General features: G+C 43.6%; 2 protein-coding genes and 1 long non-coding RNA gene across 5 annotated transcripts; 1 reads left to right on the top strand and 2 right to left on the bottom strand.

The window, feature by feature from the left end:
- Window positions 1-980: 980 nt before the first annotated feature.
- On the bottom strand, window positions 981-8,246 carry LOC118299551 (vomeronasal type-2 receptor 1). Its single transcript, XM_035623368.2, has 14 exons — window positions 8,155-8,246; window positions 7,367-7,658; window positions 7,041-7,283; window positions 6,751-6,942; window positions 6,474-6,599; window positions 6,181-6,365; window positions 5,643-5,763; window positions 4,836-5,063; window positions 4,537-4,660; window positions 3,880-4,040; window positions 3,589-3,784; window positions 3,048-3,286; window positions 2,737-2,936; window positions 981-2,134 (listed from the first exon to the last, which is right to left on the bottom strand). The coding sequence occupies exons 1-14, from the start codon at window positions 8,229-8,231 to the stop codon at window positions 1,813-1,815; spliced, it is 2,706 nt and encodes a 901-aa protein (XP_035479261.2). The 5' UTR covers window positions 8,232-8,246; the 3' UTR covers window positions 981-1,812.
- A 1,885-nt stretch (window positions 8,247-10,131) lies between these two features.
- Window positions 10,132-22,990, bottom strand: gmps (guanine monophosphate synthase). 3 transcript variants are annotated; one of them, XM_035622770.2, is made up of 16 exons: window positions 22,380-22,990; window positions 20,780-20,952; window positions 20,530-20,644; window positions 20,036-20,133; window positions 19,658-19,761; window positions 19,211-19,404; window positions 18,236-18,401; window positions 17,733-17,884; window positions 17,340-17,513; window positions 16,281-16,386; window positions 15,968-16,083; window positions 14,701-14,826; window positions 13,540-13,655; window positions 13,282-13,412; window positions 12,305-12,477; window positions 10,132-12,147 (listed from the first exon to the last, which is right to left on the bottom strand). In XM_035622770.2, exons 1-16 carry the CDS (start codon window positions 22,404-22,406, stop codon window positions 12,046-12,048), a joined length of 2,073 nt encoding a protein of 690 aa, XP_035478663.1. In that variant the 5' UTR covers window positions 22,407-22,990; the 3' UTR covers window positions 10,132-12,045. The 3 variants fall into 3 exon arrangements, with proteins under 3 accessions (XP_035478663.1, XP_035478661.1, XP_035478662.1); XM_035622768.2 differs by lacking the exon at window positions 22,380-22,990 and adding an exon at window positions 21,445-21,597; XM_035622769.2 differs by lacking the exon at window positions 22,380-22,990 and adding an exon at window positions 21,256-21,410.
- Window positions 13,956-17,737, top strand: LOC118299233. Its single transcript, XR_004789803.2, has 3 exons — window positions 13,956-14,042; window positions 16,024-16,094; window positions 16,284-17,737. It is a non-coding gene; the product is annotated as an uncharacterized LOC118299233 (long non-coding RNA).
- Window positions 22,991-24,198: the final 1,208 nt, after the last annotated feature.

Raw genomic sequence — 24,198 nt, forward strand, 5'->3', positions numbered from 1 at the left:
GAGCTGGCTGGACAATTGGAAAAGAAACAAACGACATTCGCTCTTTGGCTCGTTTGGATTGTGTCACATTCACTTAGTCGTTTATCAATCAGAGGAACACCAAGGAAGAGAAATGAGAGATGTGAGGTCCTTCAGGCTTATGATGCTGAAAAGAACCTTTTGAAATCAATCTGGAAAGCAACACGGGCTAATTTATAGTTCAGTGCTCCTAAATCCTGAAAGGGACTTTGTCAAATATAAATGACGCCAAGGAAAACGGCTAAAAAAATAAATAAAAAACTAATCATTATCCCAAAAGATTTGTTACATGACATTACCTCTAACCAATGAAGTCAAAGGTTAATTAATATGTTAATAACATTTGTTTCTAAAAGGAAGTGAAGGAGACAAGTGCACACACTGAGTAACAAGCATACCATTTAAACACTAAAATATATTAAAAGTAATTTACCAAACTGTTTTCTAACACTGCTCATTAAAGATTGAATAAAATATGAAATATTAGTAAATAAAAATACGTCACTATCAGTTGGCAAAACAAAGTGAGTAAAAAAAAGTAAAAATAACTACACACACACACACACACACACACACATGATGCGGGGATGCACATGCACACACGTGAGGGTTCGTGTCCACTCTTGTCAGCTGATGATAAATTATAAACGCATTCCTTCACCGCCCTGTCAACGGCATAATTTGTTACCATCCACACTGACAGTTTTGATGTGACACAGTTCACAGCTTCACAGATTCCTAGAAAGCCACATGCTCATGAGGGAGCACACACAACACACAACAGAGGCACACAAGTGGAAAAGTGGAAAACAAACACCAACACTCGCATAAAAACAGACAAAGTTATTAGCTTCAGCTGGCCCCTAATGCAACACTTTTGTTCATACAGTGACTAGTCGAAAAAGAGACTGTAAATATCCAACTGAAAGCATGAAAAAGGGCTTTATTTATTGATTGATTTTTGAAACAGCGGTTATCACACCCACATACATTAATAGCATCATTCTCGTCACCTTGTTAGAGTTCAGTAAAGTAGCTGTTTAGTGTTTTGTATGCTCCCTTTCATCTTGTCATCTTTATGCGTCATCCATCACACAGCTTAATTAGTTCCTCTCCAACTTTTCAAAGATTGAAAGTTTAAAAATAACGACATTCAGCTGCAGTTTATTCCTCTTTTTTTTTTTTTACAGATATTTCACATTACTGCCCTAAAAGTGAGAATAGTACAAGAATAGCCTTTTTCTGTGTGTGACTGAAAATAACATTTATTATTCTATGAACAAATGTCTTGTGCTAACAGAGAACGGCTAGTTTGTGTCACAATGACGGGTTATTATAGGAAACAACTTGATAAAAATATCTGTCAGCAGAATTTACAGACACTGTAGTAAAGCAAGAAAGTTGCATTTATGTTGTTCTTAAAGAATGTGCCTTTTGAAATAATCATACATTTTTTTATAATGCATGTTTGAGATGTTCAGTAATCGTTGAGGTAGCAGTGTTCTTTCCTCATGCTGATTGAAATCAACCCTCCCTAAAGCATGTGAGGAGACACTTGACTTGGGCTAAACTAAACACATATTCAATCAGTATGAATATAAATATATTGTAAATAATATGTATTGTCTGTTTATTAAGACCAAATATGATGATTATAATATAGTAAAATGTGAACTACAAGAGAAGGGAGGAACCCTAATCATTTGCCCAGAGAAGCAGTGGCACAGCTGCCATCTAACAGTATTTACAATTATCAATGTGTGGTTGCCTTTGTTCCTCTTTATCACTTCCCCACTAATCATCAATGGAAGTGGACGCAGTCGTAGAATTGACCTCCGTAGCGACTGTAGCGAGTGAGGCCGAGGTCCCAGTCAAGGTCCCATCGCGGGGTTTGGCACGGGGCCTCATCATCTCCTCCGTGTTGCGCTCAGGTTTGACCAGAAGAACGTAGCACTTGGGCAGGAAGATGCAGGTCAGCAGGCCGAAGCTTGAGGCCAAGATGGCGAAAATCTGGACCGCCACCATGAACTTTCCACGCGTGCTCAGGTACGCTGGGACGAAGGAGATCCACACGATGAAGAAGACGAGCATGCCGAAGGTCACACACTTCGCCTCACTGTAAAACAGGCAAGGAAACATGCATCGGGCCTCCGACGAGTCAAAATATAAGTTCGTTACACTTACGAGATGGCTCCATAAGAGAGGGATTAATCCTCCATATCTGAAGGGTTGGTGTTACGTGTATGTTTTTCTTTTTGGAAACTTTTAAAGATTGGGGCAGGAAGACTCTCCCTTGCTCTTCCATCCCTGATTGCAGCGGCAGGAGTCTGTTCAGCATTATGTAGGGTTCTGTTGTGAATTTCCCTTCTGTTTTCCTTTTTTGATGGGTCCAGTAAAGTCCCGCTTTCACGTCTCTATTTCTGTTAGGCTTTCATTAGTGTAAACTCTAAGTTTACATAATTCAGAAATATCAGTAAGTGTGAAGAGTCTGTTAGGAAATAATCCCCCAATAATTTTACACTGCATTTTCTCTCCGTCCCTCTATGACTGCAAAATGATTGGTGAATATAAAATAAACAGAAGGCAGAAACAGTTTGTCGAATACTGATTACATATTTCCATTACTCCAATTAGCTGGTGGCTGTAGTGAAATGAATATAACAGCTTTCCTACTGTATTTGCTCATTTCGTTTTACCTGCGTCTGCGTGTGGCCCTACCTGAAGTTGTCCTCCAGCTTTCGGGCTATGAAGGCAAAGATGAAGGCCAGCAGCGCCAGCAGGATGTCATAGGCGAAGATGCAACAGATGAAGACCACAGAGCCTTCGTCACACTCAAGAATGATCTTTATATTCTGAGCTGAGGTGTTTTTGACGGGGTAAGGGGGGAGGACGATGAGCCACACAGTGCATGCAACAGCCTGGGTAGGAGGACGATAATGTCAGTAAAACTACATCAGTACACCCGACACCACTAATATTAAAAGGTCGGAGTACAAAGTCAAGTTTGAGGCAAGTTTTCTTGTAGATACCTGTATTAATGTTGCCACGGCAGCTATCGCCCTCTGGTGGGCATGGGTGAGGGTGTCGACCTCAGGGTCGGCACAGGCATTGGCATCATTGTTGTGGTTCGTGTTGGTCACAATGACATCGGGGCTGCCGCTGTTGGCTGCCGCCTCAGCTGCTGCCTTTGCTGCTTTGGCGGACGCTTTGGCTCGAGCACGGGCAGCTTTCAGAGCCTGGGCTCTCAGCATCAACACTGCGGATTTACCTGAAGTAAAAAAACAAAAACAAATTATTGTAGGATTAAAAAGGAATGCCTGGGGGCAATTGGGAGGTAGTATTTTTGAGAAAAGTAACAAAAAGAACGAAACAACAACAACAACAACAACAAAAAACGATAAAAAGGGATTGTAAAACCCACAAAAACAAACATTCTCTGTGATTTCCTGGAGGTACTCATTTTTTGATTGACAGAGACACAAGTCATGGGACTATGACTAGGCAAACAGTGCACACAAACCACACTCTGTGGCAAATAAATGAGGTCAACCTGTTGTTGAGCGTACCCACCCATGATGGAGGCAAGGCAGAGAGCGAAGCCCAGAGCCAGGGCTACTTGGCTGGTCATGCAGCTCCAGTTCTGAGGCTCTCCGAGGAAGACGATGGAGCAGAGGAAGGTCACCACCAGCGAGAAGAGCAGCGAGAAACTCAACAGAGCGTCGTTGGCCTTCGCCAGAGGGGTGCCGATGTGCACGACAAACACTACCTGGAAAAATAACACGTGACCTTTGAGATCCTTAGTCTAACCGCTATCTGTTGACGTCACCAGCTCGGTAAGTTTTCCCTTTTTGTGATTCTCACCCCAACAGCGATGGTAACTAATGCCCCAAAGGCAGAGATGACGATGAGAGTGATCCCCAGCGGCTCCCCAAAGGCCAGGAACTCGATGATTTTTGGCACGCAGGCGTCGTGAGCGTCGTTGGACCAGTAGTCTCCGCTGCACAGGATACATTCCCGAGCATCTGTGAGAGTGCGGAGGAGAGGGCAGGGTTTAGTAGTGATGGTGCGTGTGCCACTTGAAACAGCCACAGCCGGAGTTATGTGCTGTATCATTTGGTGTAACTGACTTGAAGCTGTCAAGGAGGCCCAGTTGACGCAATTATCCTCGATAACGAGGATAATTGCGTCCAAAATTTTTCCGATGGGATTCAAAGAAGCCGTGGTTAGTTTTGCAGCATATTTTGACATTGTAATGCAAAGTTAACAGAACTTCTTTGCTGTGATAATTGGCAAATTTTTCAGTATTGCATGTTAAATAAGACTTCCTTATTTTATTTATCTATTTCTGTTGTTGTTGTTTTATATGTAGAGCGAGTTCCAAATAGGATTACTAATCTTTTGGACAGATATCAGTATGCCACAGCTGAAGTGAAGTTAACATAGTTTCAAGAGAGATTCAGACCCTCGAGGAAGATATTGTAATGACTTTAAGGTGCAGTTTGAAAGTTGAATACAGACTCATTTTGTTGCTGATCTCTCCGTCGGCACAGGGGATACAGTCGAAGCAGCAGACCGGCTCTCCCTGCCGGATCCCTTTCCTGGTGCCGGGCTGGCAGTTCTCACTGCACACTGACCGAGGAGGCTGCCACACACACAGACACGCAGCTACAGGCGCAGCTATGTCTTACATACATACAGTACATGCAAAGACTCACAATCAAAGAGAGTAGACTTGGACATGATGTATAAATGAACCATCTAATAATACTCTAGAGGAGGACGTGGTCAACGGCCGTCGTAATCAATTGGCTCCTGACCTCCAGCACTTCATTGTTCCACACAATGGAGTCGTTGGTTATGGTCATCCTGTCCCCCGAAGCTGCCGAGCCGTTGTAGTGTCCCACGCCGACGTATGAAACCTCCCCCTGACTGTTGACCTGCCAGTTGAGGATTTCATAGAAGCCCTCCACATCCCCTTCATCAAAGTAGATCTCTTCGCCTGTGTTGGGCACTCTGAACCGCACGTTCTTCAGGTAGTACATCAGCTGAGGAGGAGAGAGATATAGAGCAACACCTCATTCATTTCAGTCGCTTCAGTAAAGGCCCGGCCTGTCAATTTTTTCACTTCTAATTATCGTGCCACCATGTGGCTGAGTAAAATCATATGTTTTGTGAAGCAACTGCACAACCTTCCAAGTTGAGGTGCTAATTTTCAAGTCTCTATACCTCATTTAAAGTCACTGCAATTTGAGCTGTGGCAGAAGAAAATCTATAAAAAGATAGATAGATAAATGGTTTACCACCTACAATCTGCAAGAGCTTTTAACAGCACTGGAATAACAGTTGAACAATATGTTATATATTCCCCCGAAAATACCACAGTGGATTTATTTCTATATTAGTTATATATATATTTTTTTTTAAGGCGTCTTAACATAACTTTGTTCCATTTCATTATAGGACAATTCTTCTACCCAGTGATGTGTGTATTTCCCAAATGTATTGTAAGCAACATTCACCTCCTCTCCATACATTTACCACAGCCATCTGCTGTGATGGCTGCTGGTCTGCTGAGCCAAACATATGCATATAAAACACACACACACACACACACTCATGTGTACCTGCCATGGTTCAAAGTTGGTGATGTCAGCACAGCTCTTCCCAGTGAACGGCCCCTGTCCATTGACACAGTGCTCCAGGTTGTGCAAAGCATGTGCCACAGCATACACGGCTTTGTATACACTAAGGGGCAGATGCCATCATCGTCATCATCGTCATCATCATCGTCATCATCATCATCATCACAAATCACATAAAGAAAAACATACTTTCATTTACTAGTTCTATTTTGTGTTGCTGTCACTTTTTTTGTTTGTGGTGCTTAAAACAAGGTCAACATCAGGATGTATTTTACCTGTATTTTACCAGAATAACTCCTGAACCACTTCCTACAATGGAAATAGTCCCTATGGAAAAACAAGCTCACAGCTCATCTTTGTAGGTGATCCTTTGCTGTCAGGTTTATCAATTAAATCATTTTCCAATACTTTGTGACAGTGGCAGTAGCATTAAGATAAACAGGTGTTTGTTGTATTGGTGACATAACTGTGCTGTCATCAGTAATGCCTGCGGCGGTGGGTGTTGATGGAGAGAACCGACCTGTAGGTGATTCGTAACTGGGAAACGTCGGCGTAGGTGTTGGTGAGCTGTGCCACAGACTCGCGGCCCGTACACAGCCCTTCAGGAGCCCCCCTCACCGCCCTGGACAGAGTGCCATTGACCTCCTCGGCCCTCTGTTTGGCCTGTCTCTGAGCTCTGCCATAGTCCAGTGTGCAGTTAAACATCTGCAAGACAAATAAGAAATATGGATATAGATCACAGCAATTGTCAGACCGTTTATGGTTGATTGGACAGATCAGTGGTCACCCAAAAGCTAGTGTTAATAAACACACCGTCTCCCAGAATTCCTCTGTGAGTAGGTCAGAATAGGGGTCCAGGTCCAGTAGATGGCGCCGAAGATCAGGGATGTCAGCTCTCTTCACCCCAAAGCCCAGAGTACCAGCCAGCACTGAGCTCACCTGGATAAAACACATGCCCATTCTCAGCCACGGCTCAAACTGTGATGAACACATTTTATTCAAACCAGGCCAATTCAGTTCCATCAGTTCAAACACTGGTCAATCGGTCAACAAGCTTTCACGCCTGGTCATCATTCAACTGAGCACTGACCCCAGGCCGGTTGATGAGGGCAGAGGTGACCCAGGCCTCGCTGGCGACCCAGGTGCGGTTGGTGACGTTGTGACGGAGCAGCTCCAGAATGAGTGGACTAAGGTCGACGTCTGATGAGAAGACCACAATGATCTTGGCTGTGGACTCAACCACGGTGTCAACAATGCGCTGGATGTCCTGTGGGGAACTCACCTGAAGTTCATGCAAGGGGCATAGATTTATTTTTCATTCATGTGATCAAAATAACAGATGGGAGAGTGTAATATTCACAGAAAAGATGAACTGACTACCTTGGGCAGGGTCTCGGAGAAGGAGATGCAGACACCAGCTTCCTCCACCTGCTCCTTGAAGTCTTTGATACCATACTTGCCATAATCGTCATCTGCGGCGATGGTGCCCACCCAGGTCCAGCCGAAGTGCAGCACCAGCTGGGCCATCGCTGTGGACTGGTGCTTGTCATTGGGAATGGTCCTCAGGAAGGTGGGGAACTGGAATTTACTTTCCAGGGCGGAGCAGGATGAACAGTAGCTGACCTTGAAGATAAGAGGATGAACATTTCTCATTCTGATGACTTCTCTTTTTCTTAACCCCCCCTTTTTTCTCACCCCTGCCTTACCTGTGGGAAGTGATAAAGTCCCAGTATCCTGGCAGTGGCGATGGACAGATCGGAGCCGCCGGCACCCACCAGGGCAGCGAGAGGCGCCCCAGTCCCACAGCGGTAGTTGGGTACGGCTTCGTCCTGGCCCGTCAGGTAGGTGAGGGTGCCCTCCACGGCCTTGGAGATGGTGAAACAAGAGTCGTAGATGACGTAGCCCAGGTCGGTGTTGGGCAGCAGGTCGTCCTTCTTGTTTATTTCATTGATGGCAAAGAGCATGGTCTGGGTCCACCGGAAGGTGCGGAAGTTAAACCTGGAGGATGTCGGGGGCGTGATGAACAAACATGTTTATCTAGAGATCAGCGTTTTGTCCTTTCTCGCCTGCAAAGCTTGCATTTAGAAAAAAAAGAAAGAAAAACTCCACATTCAATATCAGATATACACATGATATCTTGTTCTTGATGTTACGTGAATTACCCACAAAAGGACAGTTCGGACCCGCTGATTGTTCTTGCATATCACACTGAGGCCTGTCTCCATAATAATATGTGCTACTGTAGCTAATTGGTCCCAGAGGTGCTGCCCTGCTCTGTCTTGATTTCTGTAGTGAAATCATGAAGTTAAGAGATACCCGGAGTACATTGTGGGGACAAAAACACAGAATGAAATGTTAAGAATGTTAAATAACTTGACTTCAATAGGACAATAAGTTTATCTATGACTAGTTTAATACATTCTAACAACGGCAACGGTAAATGAGGAGAGACCAATGCCGTGACGTGAAGAGGTTGAAGAGAGGCTCAACTCACCCCTCACACCCCGAGGAGACGGGCACCCTTGAAGTGTTGCCGTCAGTGGAAGCGATACGCCTGTGCACAGGAAACATCCCCCCGATGACGACTTTCTTCTTGTCCACATTTTTGTATCCGCTCAGGTTGAACTTGGCCTTCAGCTTGCACGTGGATTCGGCAGAAACAGACCTGTAAAAGTAGAAAAAGGCACACAGTCCGAGCAAAAAGCGGCCCAGTTCCATGCTGCGTTTTGACGCGGAGAGGAGCTGGAAGAGCTCTCTCGCTGTGGCAGACAGCAAAGTGTGACAGGTGTCTCATCGGCTCCCAGGGGAGATGTGCTCCAACACGGTAACGTGAGAAAAGATTCAAGAGGAGGACACTGATTACAGTGAGTGGCTGAGAGCATATTATCCTTTATTTCATGTGAAACATAGACAGAGCCAAGTCAAGTTAATTCATAAAGCACAAATAAAAACAAAGAGAATACAAAAAGATAAAATGGCAGTAGTCAAGCGGATGTTCAGTTTAACCTTTGCAATGTCTATGGAGGGGGGAACACGTAACTGTCAAGAGCGACATGGTGAGTTTTGATAAATACCAAAGCAATATTATGTCATTAATGGTGGAAAAAAGACAAAAGTCCATAAATTGTTCTTCGGATTTTTACTCACTCCTGGAGCACAGGCTGGACCCTGAACTCGACACATTTTCAAGAACACACAAACACACTGCCAACATTGAATAAATTCAAAGAAACATCCCATGATTTAACATTAACTCTATTCTCTCTCTCTCTCTTCCTTCCTGTAGATATCAATCAGTTCATTAGTCTGCACCCGGGTCGGCTACAGAAGACAAACCGCCACAGGCCAGGGGTTAATTGGCAGCTGCATGTGGCAACTTGCACGGTCTGTACACAACATCAGCACACGGCTACTGTTCCAAAGTCACGCCTGGTCCCCCGAGTTTGGGTCTGGGACGTGTTGATGGATGATTGAACTTGTCTGCTCTTGTTTCTCGGTCACCGGGGAAAACACACACACACACACACACACACACACACACAGTTCTGCTGCTGGGTAACGAGGAGCTGACCGCTCACAAGTAAGTTCTTATTAATAAAAATCTTCTTTCAACAGTATAGCTGTTTACATTGGCTGCATGTCACTATTACAGCACATGTGCACGTCTAATTTTAAAGACGTATGTGCACGAGTGAGTGATTTAGCTTGTGATCAGTCTGAGGCACATGACACATCTGACTGAGACTGATGAGTTCTGCGTGGATTCAATTATGTACGGACATTTTACAGAGATACTTATTTTAAAGGTCAGCTCCATGCAGAGTAGGGGGACGACTGATATGGGTTTTTTCCAAGCCGATACCGATTATTACAAATCTAAGAGGCCGATGTGTCTGCAGTAAAAAAAGTGTCAAAAGGCTTCAAAATTTGGAATAACACAAACTCTTGACACAAAAATTTGTTGAAATGCCTTAAAACATGTTTAATTCACAGAACCGTTCAGCAAGACATTAACCAACAAAGTGTAGGGAGCTATCAGCAGCATTATTATGAAGTTGAACAGACATGCATGGACGAGACATCGACAGTGGCTGCATCTGAGCCAAATAAGCACAATTTAAAATGAGATTATTTTATTGGCAAATGGGCTTACACAACTGCCAAATCATTAAATAAGGCTGAAGTGATCCTTTTCCAGTGTGATGAGATATTGTACCTTCACATGCTTCCAGTGTAAAACATTGTGATATTAGAGGAAACTGTCTGTAAGCACAGCACTGCATTACCACACATAGAAGGCTGCCTTATAGAGACGTATATTGTTTTTCATTTGCAAGATATTATATCAGATCAGCCATCCTCTAACATAAGTGCTCCAAAGGGTGATACTCTCCAAAACTAATAAGTAAAAAATCCCTTCTAAAGTGATCTTCATCATAAAGAGTAAAGAAGTAATTCATGACAGATGTGAGAAGTTTCAACATGGAGATCTTTATTAAAGCTCAGTTTTCCATTGTACAAATGTCGTCATGGTTGAAACTGCATGCAGTGGCTTGGTTTGAGGCACATTACTAAGGAGAACGAGCATTGTTGAACAAAAATAAAAAACAAAAAACATCAGGAGTTGCATAACTTAATCTTATCAATATTGCAATTAAATCCAACTACAAAAGTCTGTCCATTATTATCAAGCTGTTGTTTTCTATAGAGACATATGCAACATAAAATCCACGCGTACAAAAGGCAGAACCGAGGGAGAAACACTAAGAGCAGTCGAGACGACTCAGGAAAACCAATCATTTTTGCATTTTGGAGTATTTTGCCACTAGATGAGAAGGACGAGGATCATAACGGAGGATGCGAGGCACAAAGACAAATTTTGGAGGCGGGAGAACCGCCATGTCTGAGTGAAACGTCTCTAACGGGTTACGATACACTTTTTAAAACTCAGTTAAACCTGAGCCCTGTATTCACTGAGGTCTAAACGACAAGACTGAAGACTAGAGATTCATGATGTGCTGTAGATTTTTGACTGTACAGAACAGAAACAAGTGACACAAAAATGCCATTCTGAGACAAGGTGATGTTAGAGATGGCATCGACAGTATTCTTAACCTTGACCTTTGACACTACACAGCGACACTTAATACGGTTAAGTTCCCATTGGATGTTTGATGTGGATTTATGGGTGAAAAAAAGAAGACGTGCAAAAAATATTTGCCCCTGCACAACAGAAGGGCAACCAAATAATGATGAAGTGACAAAAACAATTTACACAATGTGTTCATATAAACCCTACGGTAATTATCATTTTGTTATTAGTCTTCTGCCATGTTTAAGTCTTCATTTAGAGCATATGTACTGCAGCATAAGGAGGAACAGTATTACCTCCTCGTTTCTGGAAACATCGAAGTCCAGGTTGGGTCACACCAAAGAAAAAATAAAATTAACAACAAACAAAAAAAACAATAGAACAGGCACAAAAAGTTACCCATCATATCGGCCTCCTGCACAGCTGCACACCAATCATCATACTGAAGCTATTCTCGTTGGCTGCTGTCCACAGTGGGGACAGCACGATCGCCAGAGGAGCCCACAATGTTACTGTACATATATATATATATATGTGTATATATATGTATATATCCACAGCATAGTCTACTTTTGGCAAAATTGATTGGTCAAACAGGTTGCCTGTTCAGTTTTACGTCTGCTCAGACAACCTTCGTCAGAGCACAGTTTACAGGCAGAAACTGAAAATGAACCAATAGAGGATAGTCTTAGGCGGAGAATATTTTCTGCCATACAATAAAACAACGAAAACATCAGACAAAAAAAAAGAAAAAAGGCAGAAAACAATTGAAGAGTTTCAAATCCTCCTCCTGCTGCTTTGTCTTTTCATCACACTACTGTTTGCTTATTTCATGTTTAGCTCATCCATAACCTGAGGCACAACATCAAGTCCACTCTCTGGACTTTCACAGCTTCTCGCCACTTTAATGGTTTACCTCACACAAGGAAGCAGCAATTCATCCTTTCGTCATAGAGAGGAAAAACATGGATCAAAAATAACAACACATTATCAATAACCGATATTAATCAATCCCTATCAACAAAAAATATTAAGACCGGAGAGGAGTGGTGGGGAGAGCAGAGCGGTAGCGCCTTTGCATATGCGCCCGTCACAGTACGATCTGCCTTCTGTGGGAATGTTAAAGAGAGCGAGGTGGAAGGGGAGAGGGGTGAGGAGTGGGGAGAGGAGTAGACAGGTTGGGAAGGGAGGAAGGACAGAAAAGAAGGAGAGGCGTTCACCAGCCCTCTCTGATATCTGTTGAGTGTGTTTGTGCATTGTGTGTGACCTATCGGTGTAATGTGACGTGGTGTTTTACTCCCACTCTGTGGTGCCCGGTGGTTTGGAGGTCAGATCATACATGACTCTGGAGATGCCTGGGATCTTCTTGATCTCATTCACCATCTTCAGCACCACCTGGAGAAAAAACAGATGATCAGACAAACAAAGTCTTACAAACTCTGAACCGCAATTAAAATTTTAGATGCTCTCGCTCAATCCCCAAGTTGGTACCCCTGGTGGTAAGATGATGCCATAAAGTCTTGGCAAATACGAAGACTAAATCATTATGTACCTCCTCTGGGATGTGGTTGCCAGGCATTGCAGCGATTCCGGTCATGAAGTCGCTGGTGATGAAGGTGCGGACCACCACAGAGCGCCGGCAGGATGGCTGCTTTTGCAGTGGGTCACGGTCAAAGTGCAGGGGGGTCAGGATGACCGGCATCTGGCTGATCTTACCGGAGAAGCCTGACAGTGAAAAAGAAGAAATGTAAGATCTACATGCTGCTTTAACTAATTCTATTAAATGAAGTCACAAATTAGTTTCACTGTCTAAGACTGAATAAAAAAAAAAATATTCATGTCTCTGCATGGTGGATTGTGGCTTTCACAAAAAGTTGGAAAGCATCTCCCATATTTAGAAATATTCATCCAGTTTCTCACATTGCACATGTCCATGTGACAATGCCAATACCTCAAGTCTTATTTATCTTGATCTCAATTCCTATTCATTTACCACCTTCACTATATATCAATATATTGAACCAGCGCGTGAGTCTCTGTCAAATTATTGTGGTTTGAACATGCAAAAGGTTGAGGTTCATGCATCTAATTCGATGTTTCAATAAATACATTTTGTCCATTTCATAATGCCTGGGTTTATTAACTGTCCACAAGCGAAACAGGAAATGTCCTGTCCTCAAGTCCTTTAAAGAAGCAAAAGGACCAATATATGGATTTTTGAATATTAAATCACATCTTAAATTAGCTACGGTCTTCTCACTGGAGAACAGGACATTTCTCAAACAAATAGTGGGTTTTCCTCTGGAGACGTGAAATTCCCTTTATGGATGAAAGTATGCTCCAGTGCACTTTTGTGGTTATTTATGTGGAAATACTAAAACCTGTGGTTTGTAAATGGACTGAATGGCTCTTTAGAGCCTGTAACTTTATTATTATATGTTGCTCACACATGTTGTCAAAATAAATCCACCCCAATAATCTGTAATGCTTCAATACATAGAGCTAAATTTAAAAAAATGTCACACTTACCGGACTCTCTAAGAATAGAGTGAGCTACGAAGTCAGCCTGCCTGAGCGTGCTCAGGACCCCTGTGGTCAGGAAGGTCGGAGTAATGTCTGTAGGAGGCTCCTTCACATGGGACCCAAATACATACACAACTCTGGAAAAAGAGACATGAACGCATCAATGAATGGGAACTGTGTGTTCCACCGACCACAGACAGCACTGACTGTCGAGTGTGACATATCACTGAGAAGATGTGAAGAGTGGAAAGATCGGTGCATTACCTATTGATGCTATGGCAGATGCGAGGGATGAGTCTGGCCAGGAACATGAGGGATTCCCAGTGTGGAGATTCTTTGCTTGTGATGCCGCACACGTAACTGTAGGATCGGCAATCCCCCTGAGACAGAGACGTAAAACCATTTTTAACATATTTTTTAAAGCCTGAGTCTTTACAGTGACAAAAGAAAAAAAAAGCAAGACAAAAAAAAACAACTTAAGGTTAGCGTACACCCGTCATTTTCCATTTGTGTTAAATAAACAGTGACGTTTCAATCAGTAAGTTTGTCTAATTCATCTGTTTTCATTCCTTTAATTCCCCTCAGCAGTGAAACCTGTCTGTGTTTGTCTACTGTCTACCCCCACAATTTGAGGTTCAGGATAAATATAAATGTCTTCAAACAGGAAGTGGCAGGGCACACCCAAACCCACACTCACACACTAGTGACTGCAACGTTTGGGTGAGGAAAGTTGTCGTAACCATCGCTCTCTCCAAGTGACACTGAAGGTCAGTACAAACTATTCAAAAGTTATGGCGTGAAGAAAAAAACTGAATGTGCCTCTATGGTTTTAACAGATCTCTTCCTTGACTAGAGACTGACAGAGTTAGAAAAAAAGTAAGAGTGTGATGGTTTAACCAGGAAATTACAGTTTTTGACAAGAGGGAAAAACGGCAAAAGTGACACTTTTTCAAGCCTTCACTGACCTTAAACACATCATGAGCAGCCCTAAGGATATTTAACTTATCCTAAACAAATATATCAACGACATTAACCTTAAAATATTGACACTTGATTTTGCCTCCAAGAACCCACTTTAGTAATTCTACTTGAAAATAACAGTTGAACGAATGTATCCCCCTCTCAACATTATTCAAATGTTGATGGGAAGACCTTCAAGCAAAACTGTAAACTTTTGCTCAATAATGTCACTTGTGGTATTTGTACTATAATTTCAGGTATAAAAGAGTATACGAATCAGTAAAACCCAACTTTTAAGGCTCATATATGGCATATAATAATAAATAAAACAGTTGACTAATGACGGAAATGTGAGTTTTATCTGAATGGATACATTTTCAGTATCATTATTAGTACATATTTCTTTACTTCATGGAGTGATTATAGATTTGGTTGTGACAGATGAGGTCTGATGTAGTGGGTTACCTGGACGCCGACAGTTTTGATGGGCAGCAGGAAGGCATTGAGTGAATGAAGGCTGGTGATCTGCATGAGCTTCTCCTCCTCCTCGTCCGATATGCAAGACTTGACTCTCTGCAGCAAGGTGTGGGGCTGGAGGGAGACAGGAGAGACGTTCGTACGGGCCGAATCATCAAAATGTATCTTTCGAGTCATGAATACTCATTACTCACGGCCCACAGATAGATTAGAATGACTCATATGAAATAGGACATTGGGGTGTCAGCTTTGTCAGAATATCCTCAAAAACCCGGATTTCCCATGTCAAAGTAGAAGTCATGAACATAAAGTGTGAACATTAAATTATTTATCCGATGAACATCTGTCCTGCAATTCAAGGCAAAGAGTCATGAGTTGTACCCTCAAGACAACCAGCAGCAAACACAAAATCTTTCTAAAGAAAGAGAAAAGGCCAATTTAAATCATCCTAACCATTGGGTTTCAGTGCAGTGTTACAAAGCCACCAGCAGAGGTGGCACATTATTATTATTCCATTATTAAACAGACAGAATAAATGTTTTCTCATTTGGTGTGAGCTTCCACTGGACTGATTGATTGGCTACTAACTGCTTCTTAGTGGAGAGGTCCTGAGTCCTGTAGTCGTCAGAAAACAGAAAACTAAATTACAGGGAACTGCAGATGGATCAGGGCAGTCCCATAGACTGTATATAAAAATGGATGTAGTGACCGGGTCCGGAAAATGAGGCGCATACCGTAGTGCCTGACGCCTGTGCTCTCTGGAATCACCAGCCGAGGGCGATTCCCTGGTTGTAAAAAGAAGTCTGTGAGACAATGACTCTACTCCTCACTTGATTTATAACGTCAGTAAAAAAAATTCCTGAGGAGTTTATGGTCTCAATCTCTAGCTTCTAGTCTTCGTTAACACGGCATGATGTTCATTTTGTAACTTGTGGCCTCGGTTAGAGTAAAATAAACGTTAATGCACCGTAGTGCATCAAAAATGCAAAAGTTGAGGCTTCAAAACGGCAGGTCACACACCAAGGGGTGACGTCACGGTGTGTTGAAACATGGGCAGAACCTTCCCTCAATGCCGCATCTGTCTTTGATTTGTCTAGATCTGTGTAATACCTCAAATATCTGATGTCAAGTGTCAGCACAAGCTCAGGGAGGTTTGAAATGACAATAAAATGGGATTCGGTTCCACTCACAAGTTGTTTTATCATATCCAGCCAAGTAGACATTAAAGTGTTTTATGCGTTTGTATTGTTCTGACCTTTTTGACACTTGCAGAGAAGTCTGTGATGATTTTGAGGATGTTGTTTGTTTCAGCAAAATCCTTACAGACGTATGGTTCCTCTGCACAAATCACTCTGATGGACAAACCGGGACCTAGAAGCCAGGTGAGAGGAGGTGGAGTTTTTAGGAAACACAGGAGTCTGTCTGATTGACTGAGCGACTGAGTAAACAGGGGACGGATGACAGTGAGATATTAAAGTCAGCATCACTATCATGTTGACAAAAATCTCAAATTTTGAAGAGTTTCGTCAGAGCAGTGACATCATAGTCGTCCGTGTTTATGTACTTGCCAGGGAAAGGGTGTCGAGAGACGATCTCTTCTGGCAGGCCCAGCTCCCTCCCCAGCGCTCTGACCTCATCCTTGTGGAAATCTTTCAGCGGTTCGATTACTTTTCCCTGGAGGATCACAAACAAGTGGAATCAGCATTGCAACAGTGAAAGGAGACGAGGATGAGCTTAGGTGTTGCATAGTTGTGCATTTATGAAGAAGGGTTGAGCAAAAAAATCATCCAGAAAACAAAACAAAAAAGCAATTGATATACTGAACAGGAAAGAGTTTGTCTGCTCATTAGCTTCAGTGCTGTCAAAGAGAGTTTGAGTGTCCTTTTTTTGGACCTAGTAATTCATTCTCTTTAAAATAGGACTCAAGTTTCTCCCGTCTTTCCTGTCTCTCTCTCAACTGGCTACATGATCTGCTGACTTCCTGCTTACGATCCATGGCTCGAGTCTAATGATAAGTCTACTGTATTGATAAACATTGAAGAAGACACGTTCTCATATTCGGTGTAAAGTGGTGAAACACTAATGTTTATAAACAGAATATCCTGATGTAACTAGTCCCAGACTAGTTAAAAATGCCCCAGAAGATGTGTATATCTGCGAGGAAAGTTTAATTCAAACATCTGTGACTCAAATCTCCCTCCTGTGGTATGATGTAATAGTATTACTAAATATGAATGAGAAAACCTGCAGAAAATATGTGATAATATGCAGGAGTGTGGGAATTCATCTTGTTTTAATGACTGAGCATATCCCCTGACATGTTTATGGGCTCTATGTGTAATAATTGTTAAACAGCAGACTACTGTATATGCAAATGCAGTGGTGAACCGTCTAACCTCACTGACTGATGAACAATGCCCCTCAGTAGAATCTGTCTACGCCCACTGGAAAGTCTGCATTTTTACGATCATTGAACATGACTGAAGACTCATTTTAACCGTTTTTGTTGTTCATTTTCCCGCTACAAGCTCTGAAACACGTGAAAACTGAACAGTATCAAATCTATGTCATGTCCATACTCTGCAGCAACAAAACTTGAAAATGATGACAGGCATGTGAAGCAATACCTCGTCTCTGAGTTTGCGGATGAGCTCCGTGTCGTTGTGGTGTGTTTTGATGACCTCTGCTTTGCCGCTGGCGAGATGAGAGGCACTCTCGATGAGATCGGGCCTCAGGGTACCCTGGGCCAGTAAAACCTCTTCTGGCTTCAGGTTCATCTCGCCTATCACTTCATTGGCCACCTGTGAAATTACACAATTCATCAAGTCAACTGTAACAGTAAACTTGTAATTCAAAGACAATCGATAAAGAACTAATACCGGTAGGTGAACGAATGTGTAGTAAAACAGCTGAACATACAATGGGATAAACAACAACATGTATAGTATAGTAACCAAGCTGTATGACAGACAAATTATTTAGTACTTTTCACAAATAATCGATTAAACCCTTGTACTCACTTTGACAAATGTGTCTCCAATAATTTTCCTTTTCTCCTCAGGGTTGGTGGTCATATTCAAGGTCTTGCTGATGCGTTTCCGTGGCGTCCTGTCCTCGTCAGAGATGGGAAGGGTTGTTGTTCCGTTGTAGAAGGTGTGAGCCGCATTTACCACTGAAGAGTGCAACATGTTCAGGGAGAGAGAGAGGTAGAAGACACAAGTGGGTTATCAGAGACACAAAGACGCACTTTTCTAATCACATCAAAGAGGAAATTATAATTAATCATAGTGATAACACTATTTATCCTGTTATATCTGAAGATACAACAAATTTTAACTACAGATTCAGTCTATCAAATGACAGGATATAGCCCATCATACGACTCTACAGTGTAATGGAAACTACATTTTCTCTAATTGCATTTCCATATGAACTCCTATTAGATTAACAACTAAAATCACATGAGGTAATTTCAATGTCAACATACTCCTCGTCTTTTTGGACATTTCTACTACGTCCCTACCTTTGAGTTTGATGCCCAGCTTGGTGAGGGCCTCCTCCACACTCTGACTCTCCCTCTTCCTCATGAAGCCATTGTCAATGTGAACCGCTATCACCTGGTCCTGGTTCAGAGCCTTGTTGAGCAGGGCTGTGCACACTGTGGAGTCCACTCCACCACTCAGCAGCACCTGAGGATATATTCAAGAAAAAAAATGTATTATAAGGCAACTATGGGAAATTGCTGGATTAGGGTCAAATCCAGCCTGGTAAACAAAGTAAAACAATAAGTAAATCACAGGGTTACAACAACATCAACAGTATTTTATGCTCACATTAGCTTCTCATTTTCTCAGTCAAATTGATAAGATGTTCCTTTATTCGTCCCGAAACGGGGGAATTTGTCTTTATCATATGTGGTGATTCATCTACAGACAGGTTGTCAAATATTAAGCATTAGGAAAAGATGACCACAGACTCGAAACTCCTTTGCTTCTAATTAGCTGGCAACTATCTTTTGGGAATCTCACACCAGAAAGGCCCCCTTGTCATAGAGAATAGTAACAAATGATTATATTCCTCCGACTGTAGCTGAGAAAAAAGAAACAGAGGCCTGCGTATATTTCTCAAAATATAAATCCTGTGTCCGTTTCCTACACTCATTTATCTTCTTCATATTCCCCTGAGATGAAGCCCAGTTTGAAGCTGCTCGGGGAGACGACTACTTCTTTTCAGACAGAACAGGGTTTAATTTGAGAGTTTAATTGGTTCTACTTAACTTCCCACAACTGCTGCTGTCACCACTTCCAGAGCACCTCGCAAAATTCACACTCAGCTACTCTGCTTTTAGACTTTCACTCAAACTATCTCCAGTAGTAGGTTAAATATGCTGAGCATTTATTATTGTTTGTTTACTTCTTTTTTTTGGGGGGGGGGGCAACTCTCTGCTCTAAAAATGGTTTTGACACCAACTCAAGAAACTTAATGCAGTTTCACTCACCAGCACTTTAGATTTGTCAACTTTTTCTCGAATCTCATTGATGCAGGTCTGCTGGCGGTTCTGTACAGTGAAGTTACTTGTGCATCCTGCAATCTCAAAGAGGAAGTTGCGCAGCATTTCAACGCCTCGCTCCGTCAAGTCAACTTCAGGGTGAAATTGGGTCCCGTAAAGCTTCTTCTGTTCATTAGCGATACCTATTGGGGAAAACAGAGATGTGAGGACAGGAAAGTTAACACTACCAGTTAATCACTGTGAATAAAATAAAACAAACATAATAATCATGCACAAGTATAAGACAAGTTAGGATTTTATAGATGAGATAAAATCAAGAGGCTGTGTCAGATGTGAATTCATACATACAGTCTGAGGTTTTCTACACCAGACAAAAATATGTGTTAAAATTCACCACAATCAAATCATAGATTATGTTAAACATGTGCTCCTCACCAGCAATGATGTTCCCTGATTGGGCCACCACTTTAAAGCCATCAGCGACTTTATCCACACTGTCTCCATGGGTCAGAAGGACCAGTTCCTCTTTCTGGAGCCCCCTGTTAAGAGAAACAGACACAAAGACGTAAGAGGAAGATATGCAGTATTCAATATAATGTGACATGTGATAGTTATGTGTGCAGTTACTATTTTATTCTTGCACCAAGTACGTGCTGTCAGCATCCTCTAACTCTTCCGTTGGAAGCATGTGTGTGATTGTAAAATTAAAATGAGACTCATTTCATGTCATGAGACTACCACTATCAAACTGCTATTTAGACCGACAGATTTGTAATATGTAATATGTTAGGGCAACATGAGAACCCATATTACCTGAAGAGAGAACAAGTGTTGTCCAGTCCGATGCTGAACACTCCATCTTCCCTTACACTCTTTTTGTGCACCGTGCCGCCAAAAACTTTATTCATCATCTAAAAACACAATGACACACCCACACACAGCAAAGTTAACACTCGGGCACAGACCACATTTCGGTGTGATTCCAAACATTACACGACTGCATGCAGTTTAGAGAACTGTGCTTGAGAAGCAGCTGGTTTTAATTTTAAGGCTGGAAGAGAAAACAGAGTGAGCAATGCTCTTGCATCCCTCCAGTGCCCTTGAAGATGGTGTTGAGGTCCCTTTCAGCCTGGGAGAGCTGGACAGCAGTCTGAGTAAAGTGATAGTAGAGTGCAGCCACTCATGAGTGAATGAATGTAACGCAAATGCTTCCTAGAACAAATGCCCTGTGGTGGAAGTAGGGGTCTCCCTTATCACTTCAACAGCTTCTCTTTGCAGGATTGTACTTTATGCATGTAAATGAATACCTGCATCCCATAGCAAATCCCAAGGACGGGCTTTCCTATAGTGAAGATGGCAGGGTCAAACCAGGGGGCATCTTCTGCATACACAGAGGCTGGACCTCCTGAAATAATGATTGCCCTACAGAGGATATGAGAGACAAGAGAAAACAATCAAAATGTTTTACAAAGCATGTTTACATTGACAGAATAGTGTAATAACGAAGCTAAAGGGAAGAAAAAAAACTTTTCAGCTGCATGTGCCTCACGTTCTCACCTGTAGCCCTGTTCTCTGAGAGCAAAGGCCGGGGTCTCTAAAGGGAGGATCTCGGAGCGTACACTCAGCTCTCGCACCCGCCTGTCGATCACTTTGCCGTACTGGGCCCCGGCGTCCAGGATCGCAACCGCCCCCTCGCATGACCCATTCTGCTCTGCGCTGCTGATCTCCAGCTGTGGACACACACACACACAGTCAGGAAACCACACAAATGAAATGTCTGGTTCAAGACAGAAGACTAGTGTGGAAAGGTATGTGCCCAGGGAGGGTCACTCCTGCACACTAGTGTTTAACAAGGTGACAGGGCCTTGACGAGGACACAAAAAATATGGCTTTATCTGAACAGTTTGGTGGTGGTAGACGGTAGCCTTCTCCTTCTATGCTCAACTGTGTGGCACCACTGACCCAATAGAAAATGTGACTTAATAAGGCTTAACGTGATTATGGACAATGTGAGCTACGACACAGACACTCACGTGGAGCGATCCACCCACTCGTCCCATCAGCAGCATCACATGAGACCCACGAATTAGTCAACGGTTATTACTGAGGACGCTTTAACCAGGGCAGAACGTGTCTCTCTGTGTGTGTGTGTGTGTTTGTGTGTGTGTGGGGGGATGTTGTTTTCAGAAACATCAAACTTGGAAAAAAAAAAATTTCAGTACAAATATCTGAGCAGTGAAATCGCTGACAGCCACTTCAGACAACATCAGTGGGGTGGACGAGGACGAGGCAGGACGAGAAACAGAATCCCACGTGGAGCTCTGGAAACACTTCCGCCTCTGATGTTTCTAAAAACAACTTTGTGTGGACACGCTACCAACCACCACCAACCACCGCCGCCGACGTATGATCCCAAGTGCAGCACCGCTCTTACGACACGAGCACAACGAAGGGGGAAAACCAGGTCACCAGCCGAGCTGCGTACGAGGCGGCTCGGACTGTCAGACCGGTAACTCCCGGTCGAAACACACTAGCTTAGAAGCGACATTAGCAAACACCCCCTTTTTGACGTTAGCCGAAAGTGTGTGACAGCATCCGCATCAAACGCACTCGTTCGCCTTTCAAGTCGAACGGGGAAGCGGCTACGCGACGAGGCGTGCGGCCGGGTGCACTGTCACCACGAAGAGAGGCTGTCCCAGAGGCGGACCCACGGAGGACGATCAGTGCTAATTAGCATTAGCATTAGCATTAGCATTAGCATTGGCCAGTTAGCAGCCAGCTACGTTAGCGTAGCTATGCTAAAGCCCACGCGGTGCTCGGAGGCGGCGGGTCCTGGGCGAAGGGGGTCCACCGCAGGGAGAACGGTGCCCGCGTACAGTTGCGAAATACATGTCAAGTGTTCTATTTGCGCGCCGGGCACCACCGTGGTGCCGTGGCCCGGCTCGCGGAGCGGGACACGGGCGACGTGTTCACGCGTAGCGCCGCAACAGGCGGACATCGGCGCGCCGAGACGCTCCCGGTGGTAGCGTCACATTCTCCGCTCAACTTTCCCCCCCCCACCCCCACCCCTGCCGAGGTGCACACAGGCCGGGAGCGGGTCGGCCGGGCTGCCCGGTACCGGAGCCGCGGGCGCCCCGCTCCTCCCCTCGCCACTGACCTTGCTGTCTCCGTTGCACAGAGCCATGGAGAAGTGCCGCGTGCTGGAACGAGCTCTGCCCCTCGCCTCGGTGTCCCACGTCTGGCGGACAGAGACAGACAGACGGCTACCGGTTAGCTCCTGGCTCAGCGCGCCGACTGCTGCTCCCACGGCAGACCGGGTGGTTGCTCCGAGGAGGATGGTGGTGGGGGGGGGGGGGGGGGGGGGCTGTGACCGTCTCGCCGCCTCCGGCTGGGCAATAAGTTGTCACGCAGGGAGCAGGAGAGCGACTAGGCGCGCCTGTCTGGTGATGTGCGGCTCATGGGTGGAGCGCAAAGTTGAGTGGAGCACATGAAAGTGGGGGAAGAGTGGCCTGGTCGAGGGCTGGACTTCAGACAGCGGAGGAGAATTTGAGTCAACGGGATGAAAATCATGTGGCTTCTGCTTGTTGGGCCCCCCCCCCCAAAATAAAATATGAGATGGAGATTTATAGTAAGATCACAGACATATGAATGATATCTCCCTGACATGTCTGCCAACCCCTGACAGATGACACTCAGAGGTTTCCAAAGTCAAATGAGAGTGTGACCCAAATGATTGACACAACACTGACGGAGTTAGGACAGGGACGCAGGGCACATCATTAATTTGATATTGCAATATCAATCCCATCATAGTTTGCTACATTTCTGTCTGGAATCCTGAACTGAGACAGGGGTCTATAGATGAGAAGAAGAAAAACAACATGTCTGCTCTTGGCTTATCCACTGATACCTGATCAATATTCCATCAGTACTTCAATCCCACGAATGCGGCGCAAAAAACAGTGCTGCTTCGTTTATTTGACGTCATCACCGACAATGGCCCGGTGCGAACAAAGATATCAAAGGATAGGTGTCTCTTACAGTTTCTATAATAGTCTGTCCGAGTCCGGGTGTCAAGTAGAGTCAGACGCCCTCAGGCAGAGGCCGCAGGTATGTGTGAGGAGGCCCCCGTACTTTAACACATCTACTGTACTGTATGTTCCAGTTGTGGGTTACAGGACTGAGGTATGTCTTTTTTCAGACAGCATAAATTACAGCACACAGTAAAATACCTTCAGAGTCATTGTTTACATGTGGTTTTTGTGTTGGTCTTTGCACCCTTCTTTATTATTATTATTTTTTTTAAAGTATGTAGGTGTATTATTCTTATTTTCTCTATACAGTATACATAAAGATTGTTACGCTCTTGAAAACCTTTTGGCCTAGGATTCCCTGGATGTTCACGAATGTCAAACTAAAGACCCAGAGAGATGTCAAATTCCACCATGTGCTGAGCGACTTTCTTCTATCAGAACATATATTTTCCATCTACAAATGATGATTTAGATAGTGTCTCCAATAAACTAGTTTTCACAATATGACCAAAGGGAAATATGTAGCAAAACACAAGGTGAACGGATCTTTTTCAGTGGAGGGATTATGAACTAGTCCCACACAGATAGATCTTGGACATCCCCGGACATTTTGGCTCATCGCTGTGGTAAGATATTCAGATATGAGAATATAAGTGGCATCATGTGGATAATGTATTGAATAACACTTACAACTCAAAACATTTATTACCATGGCCACCGAAAATTCTCATGTACAACCGGCTGGTTTGTGTCCATCAAATCTGATTAGACTAACCATCTTTTTAAATCAGCGCACAAAGAATATTACCGTAGCCTAGCAACAGTGCTCCTACTACAGTTTAACGCTCGCTGGTGAAATAGACTTAAGTGTGAGTGTTGCCAGACTAATCAACCAGGGGACCACAGGAAAAGAAAAAAGAGCTGTGGTCCCCTGTTGACCTT

The sequence above is a fragment of the Scophthalmus maximus genome, chromosome 11 (assembly GCF_022379125.1).
Source record: "Scophthalmus maximus strain ysfricsl-2021 chromosome 11, ASM2237912v1, whole genome shotgun sequence".
NCBI lineage: Eukaryota > Metazoa > Chordata > Actinopteri > Pleuronectiformes > Scophthalmidae > Scophthalmus > Scophthalmus maximus.